The sequence below is a fragment of the Manis pentadactyla genome, chromosome X, assembly GCF_030020395.1.
Source record: "Manis pentadactyla isolate mManPen7 chromosome X, mManPen7.hap1, whole genome shotgun sequence".
In the NCBI taxonomy this organism is placed as follows: Eukaryota; Metazoa; Chordata; class Mammalia; order Pholidota; family Manidae; genus Manis; species Manis pentadactyla.
This window is the reverse complement of record NC_080038.1, coordinates 19,355,062-19,373,887: the sequence shown is the minus strand read 5'-3', so window position 1 is coordinate 19,373,887 and position 18,826 is coordinate 19,355,062. Positions and strand designations below refer to the sequence as shown.

The 18,826-nt window shown below is 38.2% G+C and overlaps 1 protein-coding gene across 1 annotated transcript in view; it reads right to left on the bottom strand.

The window, feature by feature from the left end:
* Positions 1 to 18,826, bottom strand: part of POLA1 (DNA polymerase alpha 1, catalytic subunit) — a 288,452-nt gene that overhangs the window by 42,024 nt on the left and 227,602 nt on the right. The window contains exon 36 of the mRNA XM_036912786.2: positions 17,502 to 17,598. Within this exon, the coding sequence (XP_036768681.2) occupies positions 17,502 to 17,598 (97 nt within the window). The remainder of the gene's footprint in view (positions 1 to 17,501; positions 17,599 to 18,826) is intronic.

Below are 18,826 nucleotides of genomic sequence, written 5' to 3'. Positions count from 1 at the left end.
CATATTGTACCATAAATGATTCCTTTATCTAGGAAATAATTCACGTGTTTGACTTCATTTTCCTTTGTACTGTCTATTTAAATTGTTATCTAGATGCCACCCAATCTCCTTTTCTATATCAAAGTCAAACTTAATACATGACAAAAAGCAGTATTAAAGTTTGAAGAGTTTCACTAACTCCAAGATTATTAAGACTGTGGGTACACATCGGAGTCACTGTAGAGCTTTTAAAAATACACAGCCACGCTGGGGCCCCACCCCAGACCTACTGAATCAGATATCTGGTGGTGGCATCTGGGCACCTGTCATTTCAAAAATATATAAAAGATACACCCTGGTTGTTAAGAAAAATCTGCTAAAAGATCCATGAGTTGGCACTTGGTTTGGCTGACCTTCTGCACACACACACAACTTTTTTTTTTAAATTGAAGTATCGCTGATACACAATCTTATATTGGTTTCAAGTGAGTAGTTGTTGAACCATACAGTGCAGTGAGTGGTTCAACAGTTCCCCTTATTATTAAATCCTCACCCCTTCTAGTGTGGTTACTATCTGTCAACATAGGAAGATGTTACAGAATCACGGGCTATATTCTCAATGCTGTACTACCATCCCTGTGACCAACCCACATTAGGATTGAGAATTTTTGTGCCCCTTTATCCTCCTCATCCACCCAACCCACTTCAGCCCCTCCCCCATGGAAACCACTAGTCACTTCTCAGTGTCTATGAGTCTACTGCTATTTTGTTCATTTTGTTTTAAGCACAACTATTTTTTACCCTTCCTATAAAAGAGCCAGGAGTTATTACTGACTGCTTAATATTAACAGAACACATGCCAAAGGGACATATCTAAACACAAAATGGAAACTGTCTGTGGATTATTCACTTTTCAATCCGCTATTAGTACTGATGAGAATTAAATTCATCTCTTCTAATATATTTCTGACATGAATGCTATTCTCATAAAGAAGAAGACTGAAAAACAGTTACCAAGATCGAGTTTAAGCTCCTTGAGAGTAGGGACCATGCCTTTTTCACACTGTCACAGTCCAGCAAGTAAGACTCGATTACTTAGAACTTGTCTGGTACTGTGTTAGAAGCTGGGGATACAAATATGAGCAAAAAATGGTCAATGAGAAGCTACAAAAGCCAGTTCAGATACAGTAACTTAATACTAAATACTATAAAAGTGGTTTGGATGAAGTACTCTCAGAAGGAATAAAACCAACTGACATTTTATTGCACATTTCCTAGGTGCCAGGCACCGTTCCAGGCAATTTACATACCACACCATTCCCATACCACCCTGTTTAATCTAGAGCCTTGTGAGGCAGGCACTGCTCTCATTCCAGCTGTAGAGCCAAGGCAGCATAGGGAATGTCACATACCCCAGGGGTACTTATCTACCAAGAGGTGGAAAGCCAAAACTTAAACCAGCCACCCTTCAGTGGGGACTTTTAACCACTACTCTTCATTGTTTCTCAGGAGCCCAGGTCAGTGCTCAACAAATGCCAGCAGAAGGAAGGAAGGCACAAAACAGCAAGTATTCACAGAGTGCTCACGCTGGGAAAGCCCTTTTTCCCAAGGCTCCTGAACACTACAGGTGAAAATCTATGAATGTTTGTATGATACTTTTAAAAGCTCAGGCAGCAGAGAAATATTCTCTCTCCCTCCACTTAAGTAATAGGATCAGAAGTTAGGTTTTCATAGCTAACCCCTGAATTAAATCGAGCCCTTCACTTCTCTGTCCCTCTAGTTCATATGAGCTTGCATTACTTAGGAGCCAAACTAAAAATGACATTTTCAGGACAGTGTTTCCAAGAATTCTCTACATACCCTGGCATGTTATAGTGATACTCTACTTTGATAAGAATGGTAATTCTTTAGAATTAGGTGAGAAAGAGAGGCATATCTAAAGAGATGACAATTCAGGTTGAATGAAGGGAAAAGTTTCCTAATGCAGGGCTAAAGGCTGCTGCTAACAGCTTGTTTTGTTCCCAAAGATCTGCACACAAAAGTTTCACAGAGCTGGAAGGAAAAGATTTGGATGCTAAGTTAGATGGGGGGTTTATGGGGTGTGTGTGTGATTCCCATCATTGCTTTGGGAGCGGCAGAAAAACAACAAAACCTCTATAAAAGAGATGAGCAAGTCTGCTGTGAAAGGAATGACCCCTCACATATAGGGAAAGCAATTTGCATCTACAGATCTCATTGCTATAAACGACCTCCTTCAAAGAGTGAAAACCTCAATGGAAAGCCACTATATACCCATGAAAGGCTTCGCTGGCTATTTGTTGAGCTGTATACAGACTAACAAACAGGAGTGGTTAACCTGGCGCACCATGCACTAAAGAGATATTTTTTTTTAAGTAGGCTTAGTCAGCTAATCTTGTTGAGATTTCTCTCATACTACCGATTTCTTATTCTCAAAATAAATTAAGAGGCTTCATTCAAAATTCCCTGTGGTCTACCAGCTTGAGTTTGTTGGGTGTCTTTGATTGTCTCTTGTCTTTAGATTCCCTGCCTTGTCTCTGTAGAGTTTGCTATGCCCTTTGGTATTTCCCGTTAGTCCATGTCTGGAATAGCTAATTACATGGTAGCATAATTCCCACCCGTACAACATGGAATAGCAGAACCTTGCTAATTCACACCAATGACTGAAAGATTCCTGTGTAAGTTACTGAATTATGCAAATGAGCAATAAGTGAAGAAAGATGATTCAAAATTGTATTTCATTCATTTATTTTGACAAGTGTAGTTTAGTCTTAATTATTTTGAAAATTTCTTTGTAGCATACTAATAAATTTACTGTGGCACATTTGTTAAAAGTGATAAAGCCTCCACTGAGACAGACCAAAGTGAGCTTTGCTGAATCATTTCCTGAAGACAGGCCCAGGTTCAGACCCTCTCTTTTATCTCGGATTTTACTGACTTTTCAGCATCTACAATTTTGGGGGGGTAGGATAATATATACCAATAAAATATAGGAATCATTTCAGTAGCAAATGTTTACTTCATAAACAGGTCCTAAATATGTCTAAATGTTTATCATGATGATAGTTAAAAAAAAATCATGCTTCAAGTAAAACATTTTTATATTCTATGGTCATAGTGCTAATAAGACTTTATTTTACAAAACTAGTTCAGTTTGTCATTCATCTCTTTTAATTCCTATTTCTGTTGTTTTGTCTTGCCATACTTCTTTCTTTAAAAGTCAGACATCTGTTTTAAGATAAGTGGATATATCACAGTATGTAACATTTTCATGTCAAAATACTTACATTATTATATTCTGACTTAAATTATTTAAGATAGGAAAACATTTTGATACACTTCTGACAGACGTATCCTGCAGGACGGAGTCAACTTCTTTCAAAGTACTACCACTGGTTCCAGTGGGAGCGAAGACCTAACAGCCTTTCAGCTTCCAGTCCTGGGTTTAAAGCTTTGCATAAACCAGCCTCTTAATAAGCAATTTTTGACTAAACCTCCAATTCAGATAGGTTTTAAAATCATCATGCATTTGTCAAATGAGGTTCTTTGATTCATGGAGGCTACATAAGCAATAGAGCACTAAAGAACAGCAAGAAAGACAAAACTTACTCTCAAACTACATGCCTGCATCTGTGCCTATTAAAACCTCAGCCTCTCTTCAAGGTCCAACTCAGGTTCCATCTCCACTGGGAGGCCTTCCCTGAGCTACAGGTGGAGTTCTGCAGCACTGCAGCCTGTTCCCTTGTCTCACATTTTCTGCCTTCAGGTTGAAGTTTTCCTACTAGATTAAGAACAGGGCGGCAGTGACACAGCACAAAGAACGCTGGGCTCTCACACTCCTCAGCTTTGCTACCTCGGGAGGGTCAATTCATCTCTTTGAGGTTGTGTTTTCATCTGAAAAATGTCAACTACTCTATCTAATGGGAAAGTAAAAGATAATGGATGTGAGTGTTCATAAAAAGCAAAGCCCTTTAAAGAGCGGGTGTTAGAGGATATACACGAGTAAGAGGTGATCAGAATTATTACCTCTAAAGCTGGAACCAGGTCTTATTTATGCTGTGTCCTTTACATACCACACAACGCAGAGACTCAACAAGCACTCACTGAATGCATTTTGGGGGTGGGCATAAACGAGGGAGAAACAGAAAACTAGACCTACACACAGACCTGGCTTTGCAATCCTATTTGTGATTTGGGTTTTACAGTAGTTTCTTAAAACAAAAAAAAGTACATCAGTGCCTAAAATTAGCCAGTAAACCTATCTTTTTGTGAGCACAGCTGGTTTAAGCCTAAAGCTCTAAGGGACGGTGCTAAGGCAGGGGTGGGCTCATCGACCAAGGCAAGAAAGGTTTCCCAGGGCCTTTGCATGGGGAGAATGCAATCTGCATTAATTCAATTGAACTCAATGACAGGCTACTAATTCTGTCTAGTTACCGTCCTGTCTGCCACAAGTTAAGAGAACACTGTTGGATCTGAATAAATTCATGACAACTACAGGAAGAACTACTCTAAGAATGAGTCCAGTTGATGATGGGTTTTCTTGAATAGGAGGGGCTAGCATCTATTATATGGACATGACACAACAGCATAAAATAGCAAATAGGCACTGACTAAATCACGTGCAAATCAACAGCAGGTCTGGGTCTGGGACTACTGGGTAACTAGAGACACCATCAGGATGCGATTAAACTTTAAAAGTCAGGGTGGAGTCCCTCCAATGATTATGAGAAATTTAAAGAATTACAGAGGATAATGAAAACATGTGCCAATTTACATGAAAAGCAAGAAGGCAAAGCCAAACAGAAAAAAGTGTGATCATTAAGTCAGTTTAAAAATTAAATCTGCACCATAATTGCAGAGGCAAGGATGAAGCAAAAACACTTAACTTCTAACCGTTAAAGGCTATTCTGAAATGGCAAAGGCAATGGGTATAAAACAAAACAAAAACAAAAGATCAAGGAGATGCATGAGAGGCAAGCGCTATCTCATGGCAAGGGCACAAACACTTCTGAGAAGAAATGCTATCACAACCGAGTTAAGGCAAATAAGAAATGACAAAGACATTAAATTCTGAGCTAAGTAAATGAGCAAAGATTCCCAAGAGGGAGAGAACATGCAATTTAAAAATGATCCCAAACTGCTAGAGAAAAGTAGTGGAGTCAGACTAACCCTCTTTAAATCCCAAATATTCTGGGAGCATGAAAATTCTGGATGACTGTAAACCCTCTAATTTGCTTGAAGCAAGCGGGGCTGGTGTTTTCATATCTTTCACTGATTTTTTTTTAAGTTACATTTATTACAAATTTTAGCTGGTATAAAAAAGCCAGAAAGTCAATAACTGATAAAACTACAATGAGTTCTTCCGAAAGGCTTAAGGAAAAAAACAGAATATTGCGTGTTTCTCAGATGACCAACCCTTTTAATGTTTAAGGCTGCATTTTTAAAAGAAGTAACTGCTATGCATTCTAATGGACTGATTCAATACACTTCCAGTGAAAAGCACTAATTTTGAAGGGAAGAAAATCTAGCATATCTACCAAGTGCTTTATTTAGGTCATGTTATAACAGATTATTATAGATGTTACACAAATATCAATAATTCAATAATCCTGAAACTTATAGTACATTCTATCATGATACAGGATCTACTCTCTTCTCTGCCATGAGTATTATAAGCCCATTCCTCCTAATTAATCTGCAATTAATTCAACCAACCTCCAATTAGTCTTCTACAACATTATCCTACTTAGACAATACAGCAGTCTCTAGACTGGGTTTTAAACCTGGGCTAAAATAGACTCCTAGAGACCAAAAATGGTTCTGGGATTTCTCCTTGTAGTGTAATTTAGATGTCATATCTAATTTGCTGTCATGACTATTGTTTCACTGTGCAATTTGTATGTCGTTTTGAATGGTAACGGCATCATAGCTTTATTGAATTAAACCTTCTGTCTTTATTTAGGGTCTGATGTTACATGTTTGCAAGTAAGTGTATGTTTATGTCTCAAAAGCTGCTTTTGACATCAGGTAGTAGTAGAAAAGATTATGCTCTTCTGATACATTAGCTCCTAACTTAGTAAATATAAACACAGACTGGAAAAAAAAAAAGTCCTCTTCAAACTCAAGAAACAAAATTTTAAACAACAACAATGAAATTATTATTATTATTTTCGCTTTTAAAGATAGATAGCTATTATCAGCCATTATAGAAGGCCTGGTTGTTCTGCAACCTAAATGCTCTGATTGTCAAAACCTTTTAATCAATTCGTTCCTAAGAAAGAAATGCCCTTGCTGTTGACAGTTTTTGTGATACCTACCTCAAACATAAGAACTTATTCTTACTCCAATTCACAAGTAGAAAGAAATTCAACTGTTTCCCAACTTTAACTCATAAGGAACAACGGCCATCTTACCTATATCATAATACTCAGTTTAGTGTTGGTCTGTCTGTAATTGTCCTTCTTGTCCTGGCCTAGGGGTTCAAGTTCTAAACTAAAGTCAGGACTAAGTCTAACCATGGCAAGCCTTCCAGTAGACCACTGGAATAGCCTTTTAAGTAATTTTTTGTGCATGAAATTTCATAAAGTTTTTACTGGATAATTACACTTCCTGATTTTGTAATTAGTGGAAGTACATGCAATTACATAATAATTATGATAGTAATTACGTAATTAAGATGTATAATTATGTAGTAAAAAACATCATGGAAATAAAACCATCTACTGTGTAAGCACAATACATTTTAAAAGTAAATTTACTAGCTCAGCTGTTTAAAGATACTTTTCTTCAAAATAAAGTGATTAGCTCACATTATGGTCTAACTGCTTGAAAATTGTTTAATATTTTTCCCTCATTGGTGACTGGGGACAGAAGTATATTTCTTAAAAGTACATGAAAAAAAATCTTAACAGGTCTTTCCTACTCTCAACACCCCAAAAATGACAATACGTTCTGCAAGTGCAGACCACCCATGAGTGTCATCACAGAGATGCTGCAACATCGATGCCCTTGTTTGTACTGCTGCACTTGTCACTCCAAAAGGGCAAGGAACCTGCTGCCCATTGAAAAACTGTAAAAGGAAAGGATTTTGTAAAACTAACAACACATCTGTTACCATCACGTGCCTGTAGGTCCATTTACACATAAAAGTACAGAAGTTGAGTGCATATTTACAGAAGTGGGCTTAAAGGAAAGGCACATTATTAGAATCTGGGAAGTTTGCTGCCCAAATATATGGCAATGGTCATGTACTACTTTAGCTCTCCTAAAGAGGATGACAGAAAATGCCGAGAAGACACCTCCTCTTAACGGGCCATGCAACTACAGTGACAATTTTGTGCAAAATGTAGTTTCTCTTCTGCCGCGTTGTAAAGTCATCTTTAGTTAAAAAACAAAGCAAAAACAAAACTGGGAGTATTCAGAGAGAAAAAAAAAGCAGTAAGAAGGAGCTCCATGCTGCCATTTGGAAAATATCAATGTTGTCATTCATTCTTGTACCGAGCATAAAAATAGAACAGAAAAGTCAGGAACAGTAGGAAAAGTAAATTCTCAAGCACACTTTTTAGCAGCAAAATAAAAGAAATAGAATCTTGTTTTCATTTCAAAAAAATTCTAGTTCAGTGCCTTGAAATCTGAACAAACATGCTAAATCCATATTGTAATGAAGCCCAGAATGCAGTGACTGGGTGAAACTTTACGCCAGGTATGTGCAAAGTGGCCTCTACATGAAGTGGGTGTAGAACTGTATTCCAGTTCTCTTTTATAAGCCACTAATCTTGAGAAGCTGAAAGCCATTTTGAAAATCCTAACTTACCTCTCCTTTACTTTTCTTCTTAGTTAAGAAGAAATACATTGGAAGAAGTCATGCTTTTTTCTTCCATCTCCTAGGCCTTGCCAGCCACCATGTTTTTAAGCTTAATTACAGAATACATTTCAAAAGACCAGGCTGCCATTCCCATTCTACCTTAAACTTGGGTAGGCCTTCCGTAGCCCACTCATCTGTTATTTTAAAGTTTTGCCAAAAAGATGGCCCTCATGAATGACTGAATAAAAAGGATGTTGGTTTTAGTTATTAAGAGGGGAGTGTCCTAGATCTGTGCTTCTCAAAACATTAATGTGCCCAGGAACCACCTGGGAATCTTGTGAAAGTAGAGAGGCTGATGCAATTGGTGTGAGGAAGACCTGATATTTTGCATTTCTAACAAGTTCCCAGGTGATGTCCATGCTGCTATTGGTATGTTGTTCACACTTCGAGTAACATGGTCCTAGGTTTGACTTGGAAAAAAAAATACATGGAGAAAAGAAAGTTGAGTTCGTTTGTATGTTATTTTCTCCCTCAACTGCTAATTTGAACAATGTTTTCCAAGTTAAGTAAAATATTTTTTTTGTAAAGTTTCAGTGCTTGTAATTTGTTTCTTGTTATAAACACAGTACATGCTTAGTTTATGTAACTTGGGAATTACCTCCAAATATAAAGGAGAAAATAAAAATGATCTATAATCCACCCAGAGATAACAACTGTAAACAATTCTAGTATTTCTTACTAATTTTTCTACCTTGCCTATGAGAAACCACAAGTTAGAATCATAATGGTTACTCAGTTTTGGACTTCGAACATCATAGTGTTAGTATTTCCCTAAGTCATAATAGGTTAAAACTATCTGGTATCTAAGTTTTTACATTGATTAGATGGTCTTCTTAAGATATAATGGATGTGTCAAGCTATTTTAATCTGATACCAGTAGACATTTCATTTACTCCTTTCAGGAATCAGTATAACAGAAATTAAGACCTTGGCCTTTGAAGTTCAACTGCCTAGATCTGGATATCAGCTTTGCCACATATTACCCATATGACTGACTGCCTTATCTATTTAACCCTAACTTTTCTCCATATGGAATTAATATGGAATTAATAATGATATTTACCACATAAGGATGTTACAATAATTATTAAACATAAATTATATATGTATATGTTATATATATATGAAATACAACCATATGTGTACGTGTGTGTGTTTGTATATATGTATATATATAATAAAATTGCACAATATGTGTAAAGCAAAAAAAAAAAAAACTATCTGGTATCCAATACTACCACCACCACCACCACCACCACCAGAAGCTTAGGATTATATATGTAAGCCATTTTTCCTATTATCAAAATTCTTTTATGTTTCTACAAACACTCCCTAACCATAAACAGATAGCTAACTATATTCTGAATTGCCACAATAAGAGTTCCCCATGATCAAAATTCACTTAAACTAATCAAAGGAACGGTTAAAAAAAAAAAAGCTCAGATCATTTTTATTTTTAAGATAATGAAACAAAAGGAAAATGGAATTTAAGTTACCCATTTCAAAATCTACTTTTCTAAAGAAACCTTTTTTACAATAAAAAATGTAATTTTAAGAAGAGGGAATTGGTGCTGAAGTGCACCTGTACCTTTACTTTCATGTATTGGGTGGGTGTGAATTGTTTGCGTGCTGTACTTGTTATTAGTTATAAAAACTCAGAGAAGGCTCATTTCTAATAGTCAACAATGTTTTCAGTAGGACAACCCACGGGTTTAAAGTGATACACAAACTGGATCAGATAGGGTCTCTCTGACACAGCCTTCTTTTTAATGCCTTGTGAGGATTTAAGAAAGTAGAATGTCAAATAATGTCACTGGCTTAAAGAGGACTCCAGTGGTTCTTCGCTACTTTTATTTCAGTACTTCCAGCAATGAAAAAACTCCCCTGCTTTCACTTTAGCAGTTCAGGAAATAGAATAGGAATCCTTAACATTGAAAAGGGACCTGTCTTGGGACCCTCAGAAGTCTCCAAATACCCACATATACTAAAGCTTATAATTTCTTCCACAAAACTCTTATTTTCTGGCTAAAAAAAAAAATACAGCATTTTTTTAAGATTCCCTCACTTTTCACTACTAGCTGTTGTCTCTTTTTTGGGTCACCATATTCCACCAAGTAATACAATCATTACGAGATCACAAGTGTAACTAGCTAAGGGAGAAGCAGGAGAACAAGACCTTACTGCAGGGTGGGTGAGGGGCAGTTGGTTTGGCTCACTCACTAGTTAAGAGGCTGGATGTTCTTTTGATTCAATTCTAATTTAGCATCAGTAAAATGAGAGAGATACCTCGTCATCTGTCTTTAGCATCACTTGCAAAGAGTTGAAACGACAGATTTTATGGTATGTGAATCACTCCAAGCAATACAGGAAGTTCTGTAATTTTACTGCACATTGCCTTCCATTGACAGCCTGAACTGTTTCCTAGGACTAATTCCTCCAAAACCCTTGAAATTGCTTGTGTGGCCTTATTTTCCACTAAGAATTCATGCAACAAAAATTTAGTGAGCTGCCTCAAACAGAAAAGGACACATAAACAAGATACAGCCCTTTGCTTCAATGAACTCAATGTAAAAAAGCATCAAAACAATTCAGGACAAGTGCACTGAGAAGGGCTCTCACAGGGTGCAATGGGGATGCAAAGGAAGGAAGCTTATACTCCCTAACTCAACCTTGTCATCAATATAACGGGCACAGCCCACTGCTACCTCACAGGGCAGCTGTGAGGACTTGTGTTAGATATCTGAAAGGATGAGAGGAAGCTATAAAGTAGCTTACGAAGGGACAGCCTAGTCCTGGGAGACACGGAAGGCAATAACTGCCTACACATGTTACCATCAGGCATAAAGAAAAGACAGAAGGACGACAATACTGGAAACAAGTTTCAGAAGGAACAGGTAAAGCAAGCAGGTGAGCACAAAGCCGGAGAGGGGAAGTGACCGTAAGAGCTCACCTGGCTGACAGGAGCAAGGAGCAGAGCAACCTGGACAGGTGTTGCTCAGTAGGCTGTGACACTCTAGGCCACCCACATCCCTTTGCAAGAAACAGGGGTGACCTGAAGAACAGTCCTCTTAGGCCTAACTAAACTCCACTGAGAAGTCGAGTTTCCTAACAGATGCTTTTCATAAGGTTAAGGTTAAAGCATCATATTTTCGCTAACCTTTATGCTGTAGCTCCAATTCCTTTTATCAACAGAGTCCTAAAAAATGGGGTTTCAATTCTGGCAGAGACAAATACATGTTCAAAAGGGCTTATGGAAAAATTCACCAAGAATACCATCTGTTATAGGCAGAATTGTGTCCCCCCGAAATTCATATTGAAGCTGGACTGAAATCCTCACTCTCAGTACCTGGGAGTGTATTTGGAGATAGGGTCTTTAAAGAGGTAATTAAGTTAAAATGAGGTCACCAGGATGGACCCTAAACCACCAGGCCTGGTGTCCTTACAAGAAAAGAAGATTTGGACACAGACATATACAGAGGAGACGACCAGGTGAAGACAGGGAGAAAATGGCCATCTACAAGCCAATAAGAGAGGCTTCACAAGAACACACCTTACCAACACCTTGATCTCAGACTTCTAGCCCCCAAATTGTCAGGAAATGCATTTCAATTGTTTGAGCCACCCAATCTGTGATACTCTATTATGGCAGGCACAGTGCCTAACATACCATCCTCCTACAAAGAGCTGACAGAGCATTAAGAGGAGATGAGCATCTGGTAAGAGAGAAGAGGAACAGAAAAAAAGTTTTTTGTTTTTTGTTTTTTTTTAGGAATAAGCATCAAACACTAAAGTGAAAAGGCAACTAGTGTTCAAGAGAATAAAGACAAGCCACAGACTGAGAGAAGAGATTTTGCAAAAGACCCATCTGATAAAGGACCACTACCGAAAATAAACAAAGAACTCTTAAAACACAAAAGAAAACAAACAACCTGGGTAAAAAATGAGTCAAAGACACCCCACCAAAGAGGGCATTCAAATGGCAAATAAGCATATGAAAACACACTCCACATCACATGTTATCAGGGAAATGCAAACTGAAAACATAATGAGACACCACCTGTTAGACTGGCTAAAATCTAGAACACCAACACCACCAAATGCTGGTGAGGATGTGGAGCAATGGGAAGTCTTATTCAGGGGGAAAACAGAATGGTACAGCCACTTTAGAAGTCAGTTTGTCAGTTTCTTAAAAAACTAAACATACTGTTAACATACAATCCAGCATCACACTCTTTGGTATTTACCCAAAGGAATTAAAAACTATGTCCACACAAAAACCTGCATGTGGATGTTTATAGCAGCTTTATTGCTTACTGCCAAAACTTGGAAGCAACTAAGATGTCCTTCAGTAGGCGAATGGATAAACTGTGGTACAGAGAATGAAATATTATTCAGTGCTAGAAAGAAATGAGCTATCAAGCCATGAAAAGACACAAAGGAAACTTACAATGCATCTTACTAAGTGAAAGAAGCCAATCTGAAAAGGATATGTACTGTATGATTCTAAATATATGATATCCTGGAAAGACAAAACTATGGAGGCAGTAGAAAGATCTGTGGTGCCAGGTGTTAGTGGGAAGGAAGGGATGAGGTTGGGAGAGGCAAAGATGTTTCTTAGGGCAGTGAAACTACTCTGTATGATACTACAATGGTAGATAAGTGTCACTATACATTTGTCCAAATTTATAGAATGTCCAACACCAAGAGTGAAGCCTAAGGTAAACTAGGGATTGTGAATAACTGTGTTAATGTAGGTTCATCAATTATAACTAATGTCCCACTCTGGTGGGGGATGTTGAGAATGGGGGAGGCTGTGCATGTGTGGGGGCAAGGGGTATATGTGAAATCCCTGTACCTTCCATTCAAATGTTGCTGTGGACCTAAAACTGACTGCTCTAAAAAATAAAGTCTACTAAAAAAAAAGGCAGCTAGTGGCTCCCTTTCTTTGCTTCCAAAACAGTATGACCAGATCCATGGTTTATCACTCTTAGCTGCTGCTCATTCTGTCTGTCCCCAGTGGGCTCTAAGCTACTCCAGGACAGAGAGCATTGGCCAATTTTGTTTCTCTGACATATGGATTGGCACTCAAAACATAATAGGAAATATGTATGTGTTGTTTCTATGGTTGCCAAATAAAAAAAGGGTTCAGTTGAAAAAAGCAAGAGATTCTTTCTCCTGCATTTTTTTAAGTGATCAAAATTTTTTTTCTGATTTAAAAACATTTTTATATTGAGGTACATACAATAAAATGCACAAATCTTAGCATACAGCTTGATGAATTTTGACATGTGTAGATACCCATGTAACCATCACCCAGATGAAGAGACCACACATTCTAATTTTCTTTGTCTTCACCCATTTCAGAACCCCCGCCATGGCAACCACCAGTCTGCTCTTTGTGTCGATGAGTCTATTTCACTTTGTTGGCTCATTTGCTTTTTAGCTTCAACCTGTAGGTGAAATCCTATGGTATTTGTCTTTTTCTGTCTTATTTTTTTAGCATAATACCCTGTAGGTCCATCCATGCTGTCACAAATGGCAAGATTTCATTTCTTTTTATGGCTGAGTAATATTCCATTGTATATATGTACCATGCCTTCTTTATCCATTTATCTACTGATGGACATTTAGGTTGTTTCCATATCTTGCCTATTGTAAATAATGCTATACTAGACATAGGCAAGTGTGTATCTTTTTGGATTAGTGATTTTCTTTTCTTTGGTTAAATGCTGGGTCGTATAGCATTTCTATTTTAAGTTTTTGGAGAAACCTCCATACTACTTTCTATAGCAGCTGCTTTTCTCCTGTGTTTTTAAGCAGACTTAATTTAGACATTTGGGCAAAGATTTGAACTGATTCATGTCTCCTCCCACTGTTCCCTTATCCCTACTCAGGCCAAGGCCGCATGGGATGAAGTAGTCAAACAGGCCCATTAGGGACTGCCATGGTGGAAACAGATTTTTGCTTCATATATTGCCACTATGTTCCTCTAAAACTTCCTTTGGATCTATTATGCCATCTATGTACATTCTGGAGCAGTTACAGTAATAATGCCAAAGTCCCACAGACATAAGATTTTTAAAATGTTCTGTAGTTACAGTAAATATGTAGTAAACACTTCACCAAAGTGAGTAACAGTCCTTTTACCATTTTAAAGCAAAGGGAAAAATACCAAATGGGGTTAATTCACATTATGGACTAATGGCCTGTAAACCTTCGTTTGAAAGCAAAGCACAGGAAAAAGCTTTGACAAGAGTTACTTTCCACCATAAAAATAAATAAACCTCTTTCAAATAATTTATACATGTTTTTTTCCAAGTCAAATTGCCAGTTTCAAACAAAAATTAAAACCACCATCCAGTTATAACCCGTAAGATATGGGCTTTTTAATGGAAATGGTTAAAACAATCTCAGGGAAGGAAATGTTGCTAGGGACTGACAGTAAAGGAGAGTCTACAGCAAATAGTTCACATGCCAGCTCCAGGGCACTTGTTGACAGACGATACTTAGATTCCATTCTCAATAATATAACTGTGTGTAACGACTGTCATTTTTCACAGGACTCTCAATGTTAACATCTATTGATGTTCTGGCCTTGGTCCAAATTGAATACATCTATTTGCCCTCTGGACCCCACAAATTTTCAACTCATTTTTATGGCAAGTCTCCCTTGAAAAGCAAATCAGGAGAGAACATTTAACTCCAACTTATGAAGTAAGAAGTGAATTGTATTTATTTATTTATTTATTTATTTATTTATTTATTTATTATTTTGGTATCATTAATCTACAATTACATGAGCAGCATTATGTTTACTAGACTCCCCCCATCAAGTCCCCTCACATACCCCATTACAGTCACTGTCCATCAGCGAAGTAAGATGCTATAGAATCACTACTTGTCTTCTGTATTGTACAGCCCTCCCTGTGCCCCCCCCTCCAACATTATGTCTGCTAATAGTAATGCCCCCTTTTTCCCCCTTGGCCCTCCCTTCCCACCCATCCTCCCCAGTCCCTTTGCCTTTGGTAACTGTTAGTCCGTTCTTAGGTTCTGTGAGTCTGCTGCTGTTTTGTTCCTTTAGTTTCTTTGTTCTTATACTCCACAGATGAGTGAAATCATTTGATCATTTGATACTTGTCTTTTTCCACCTGGCTTATTTCACTGAGCATAATATCCTCCAGCTCCATCCATGTTGTTGCAAATGGTAGGATTTGTTTTCTTCAAGAAGTGAATTTTATATATGTTACATTAATTTACATTTATGGACATTTGCCCTGTAATTGTCTGCCTATGGAGCATAAGAAAATTTTTGTTCTCCAACTGTTCCCTATGGACTATCTATCACCTGTGTTCAATTCTCTTTTATTTAGAAACCATCCAACTGATGTGTTCAGAGCATCTAGGACAGGGGTTCTCAAACTTGGTTGCACATCAGAATTGTCTGGGTGTACTTTCTAAAAAGCTGAGCTTCCTAAACTCCACCCCATACCTTCTGAATTAGAATCTGTAGGTGTTAGGATCCACGGATTTGGATTTTTATACACCCCTAGGTGACTCTTAGGAGAGAGCTTATCTAATGTCACTTATTAGGAAACCTCTGTTCTTGGATCAAGGGCAAGCATGACCCAGTGTTTCAGTTTATATTCCACTGCTAAAAAATATTTTACCAACACTTAGCATTACCAAGTGACCTGAAAGCTCCCTGACCAAGTAAAGTTCAGCTAATTCACTCATTCCTAAACCGCATTTTAAGAAAAATAAATAAGCAGAAGGAAGCGCAAAGGAAAAAGTTTCTATAAATAAAACAAAAGGCTCTTGGAATGTTTCATGAAGTTTCTTCTCTGAGATATACATTTTTTTACCCATCCCTTGCTTTACTTTCTTGAGCCTTCTGACATGTAAAATAACCTGTCAGTAATTCACTTAGTGCAGTTTTGGCCCCGAACTCCTGAAGAGCGTATTTATTAGAAGCAAATGACAAAAAAGCATCCTGACTCTTAAACTCATGAAATAGAACGACAGATCATGGGAGTGAACAGATTCTGTCCATACTTCTCCCCTTATGCCAAACCAGAAGCTTCCAAGTGCCTCTCTATTCTTTCTTATTTTCTGGGAGAGTAATGTACACTTCTCGATATTCTCTAAAAAGCTGGGCAAGTCTCCAGTGACTTTACAGGTCACTCCCACATGTCTCCAAGAATCTCCGGACTTTCTGAAAATTGCTGACTGTGAAAGACTGATTAAACTCCACAGGTAAGAATTCTGGAGAGGTCTGGAAGAGAAGTCTATCCCCTGGAGTATAAGAACATCTGGGAAGGCGAGATTCAGAAAGAAGTAAAGGAGGAGCAAGTTCTAATATACTGATACCCAGAAAGAGCTACAATTCTGAGAGAAACAGAGCATGTACTCAGAGAATCAGTACTTATTCTCTCAACTCATAATGCGTTTAAGGTAAGGCCCTTGGGACTAAAAGAGACACAGTTATTAATGATACTGCAAGTAAACATGGGCTAGACAGACATCGGCCATGAATGAAACTTTGAAAACACTGTTACTAATGTGCAGAAGAGATCTTTTCTCTATATAAATTTGCTGTGGAGATAAGATAGCCCAAGTTCTTGTTGAACATCTAAAGACCAGATACTAATACCCAAAATCGATGCCTCCATCAGTCATAAAGTGTTTATATTCAAGGATGGACAGAAAAACCAGGTAAGTCAAGGCATTTTAAAAGTGATTTATAGCCTATCTTGTAGATGGAAAAATGGAAGTCAATTATGACTAGAACTGAAAACAGTTAAGACCAAATCAAGGGCAGCATGGGATTCTTATGGGAAGAAATTTGGCAGTACTAGGTTTCTCTATGCCCCTGAGGTTGCCTCCAGCCCTAATACCAACCAAGAAAATATTGAATTGATATTCACTGACAAACAACATAAACACTCTGCAGGTGACTAATAAAAAAATGTATAGATTTACCTTTTGTATTTTTTACAGGTAATAGGAAAGTTGTCAATGTGGTTTTCAGGTAGACGAAAAAACCCAGGCACTTGTCATCACGACATTTTCAAATACTTTGTTATGTAACAAAGCTTTCCCCAGACCCATTAAAGCCCCACAGTGCCTGCAAGTCTTGTGTGAGGGTTACAGGCAGCACCTGATCATCTTACGCACTCTTAGGATGGAGTCAATAAAAGAACTCCACCCTGTTCCTCTCTTTCAAAATGAACCTAGGCTTTTAGTGAACAGCAGACACACACTCCAGGTCTATTTTTTTAGTGGTAATATCTGGTTTTTGTAGGTCCAATGATCACGTTGCCTATGCTTACTTTATTACAATTACTAAACTCTATAGAAAATACCATTTTCAAAATATAGCATTTAAAGAGTCCTTTTTGTAATGTTCCTCCCCAGAGCCCTGCTTTAAGAGAGAACAATGTGAGACAGGCTGTGGGGGCCAAAGCCAGGGATTCCTGCGCTGCCGCCCCTCATGCAGGCGATGCCTGGGCTCATGACGGCCCCCACGGCCTGCTTCTGAGACAGCAGTGTGATGCTGCCTGAACAGCCTGACAGTAGGTCTGGCTTTTATGATGCAAATTTCCACTTTAAACTCAAAGGTAATTACAGTATTTTAACGTACCTTTCTCATGATCGGTAATAAGTTTCTCCAGTGCACAGTCCACATCAAAAATGTAGCGGTAAAAGCACAGCTGGGTGTACAGGGACTTGTCAGAATACTGCAATAGAACAGAAAATAAATGAATACTACTACTGGGGAGGGGGAGCATTGGAGATTACTCTCAACAGAGTGTATTCCCTATTTTCGACTTCCATATCAAGCAGCTTTTTTCTTTTTAAATGAAAGGGGGTGAGTAAGAAGAGCCTCACACTGATGGTTGTTCCCCCTCCAATAGCATGCACACCTTTCATAATTCAGAATAAATCCTGCCACTTCGATCGTAGATTACTACTTGCGAAGCTGCAGACTGATTACCCCTGCTGTCAAAAAACTGATTTTGTCAAATTGCAAATTCCTATGCACCCCTGACAATTTGCACTGTTAATTGGGAAAAGTGGTACTGTGCTTCCTAACTGGGACCTGTCCATGCTAGCAGGAAGTTAAACAATTTCTGAAAACTGTTTAACATATCCTGCTAACCTATGAGCCCAAGTTTATGACTTGTGGCAAAAATTTATCGCCTTTGTCAGGGATAGGCTCACAGACATAACATGGTTATTTAAGTGCAGACTCGAGGAACCCCTTGACCACTTGTACTGTGCTGATCCTAAGTGGGCAATGGATGACCTCTGAGAAATACCATGTGCAATGATACAATCAAGGTTTTTTCATCCTACCCATGTCAAAACAAATGTTTAATGACTTTGGCAAATTCTAACCCAACAAATCATAGTAGGCATGACTGAACTATTATTCATTCAGCACACATTCTGAACACTGATGTTCCCACGGTTATGCAGAGTCACTGTGTATTCTCCTAAGCAACTGTATCTCATCCTGTGTGGGGAAAAACACACAAAGTCAATTCAACAACCAAAGTGAGAATGATTTGGTGAATCACATTCGAATGCAGCTCTATTTACTTTCAATCAACTGCCCTAGGAACTTTCTTCCCTTCTTCCTATGGGGTTAGACCCTTGGGAAATCCTTAAGTCAGAGGACAATGAGCTAGAACTTTTGAGGTTTTTCCTTGGAGGTGGCTTACCAAGGTGAAACAACTAAACCCTCAGAACTTCTCAAATTAGCTGCTCAAATGACAAACACATGATCAATTCTTACTCACTGCCTTGGATGAACATGAAATCTAACCATCAACTGAGTACCTACTATGTGCCAGGTTGGGCACCAGTGGCAGATGGACATTCAGCTAATTCACACAGTAGGCATTCTACAGATGTTGGTGGGATGAGTTACTCAACGAATGACACGACAACCAAGTTTTTCGT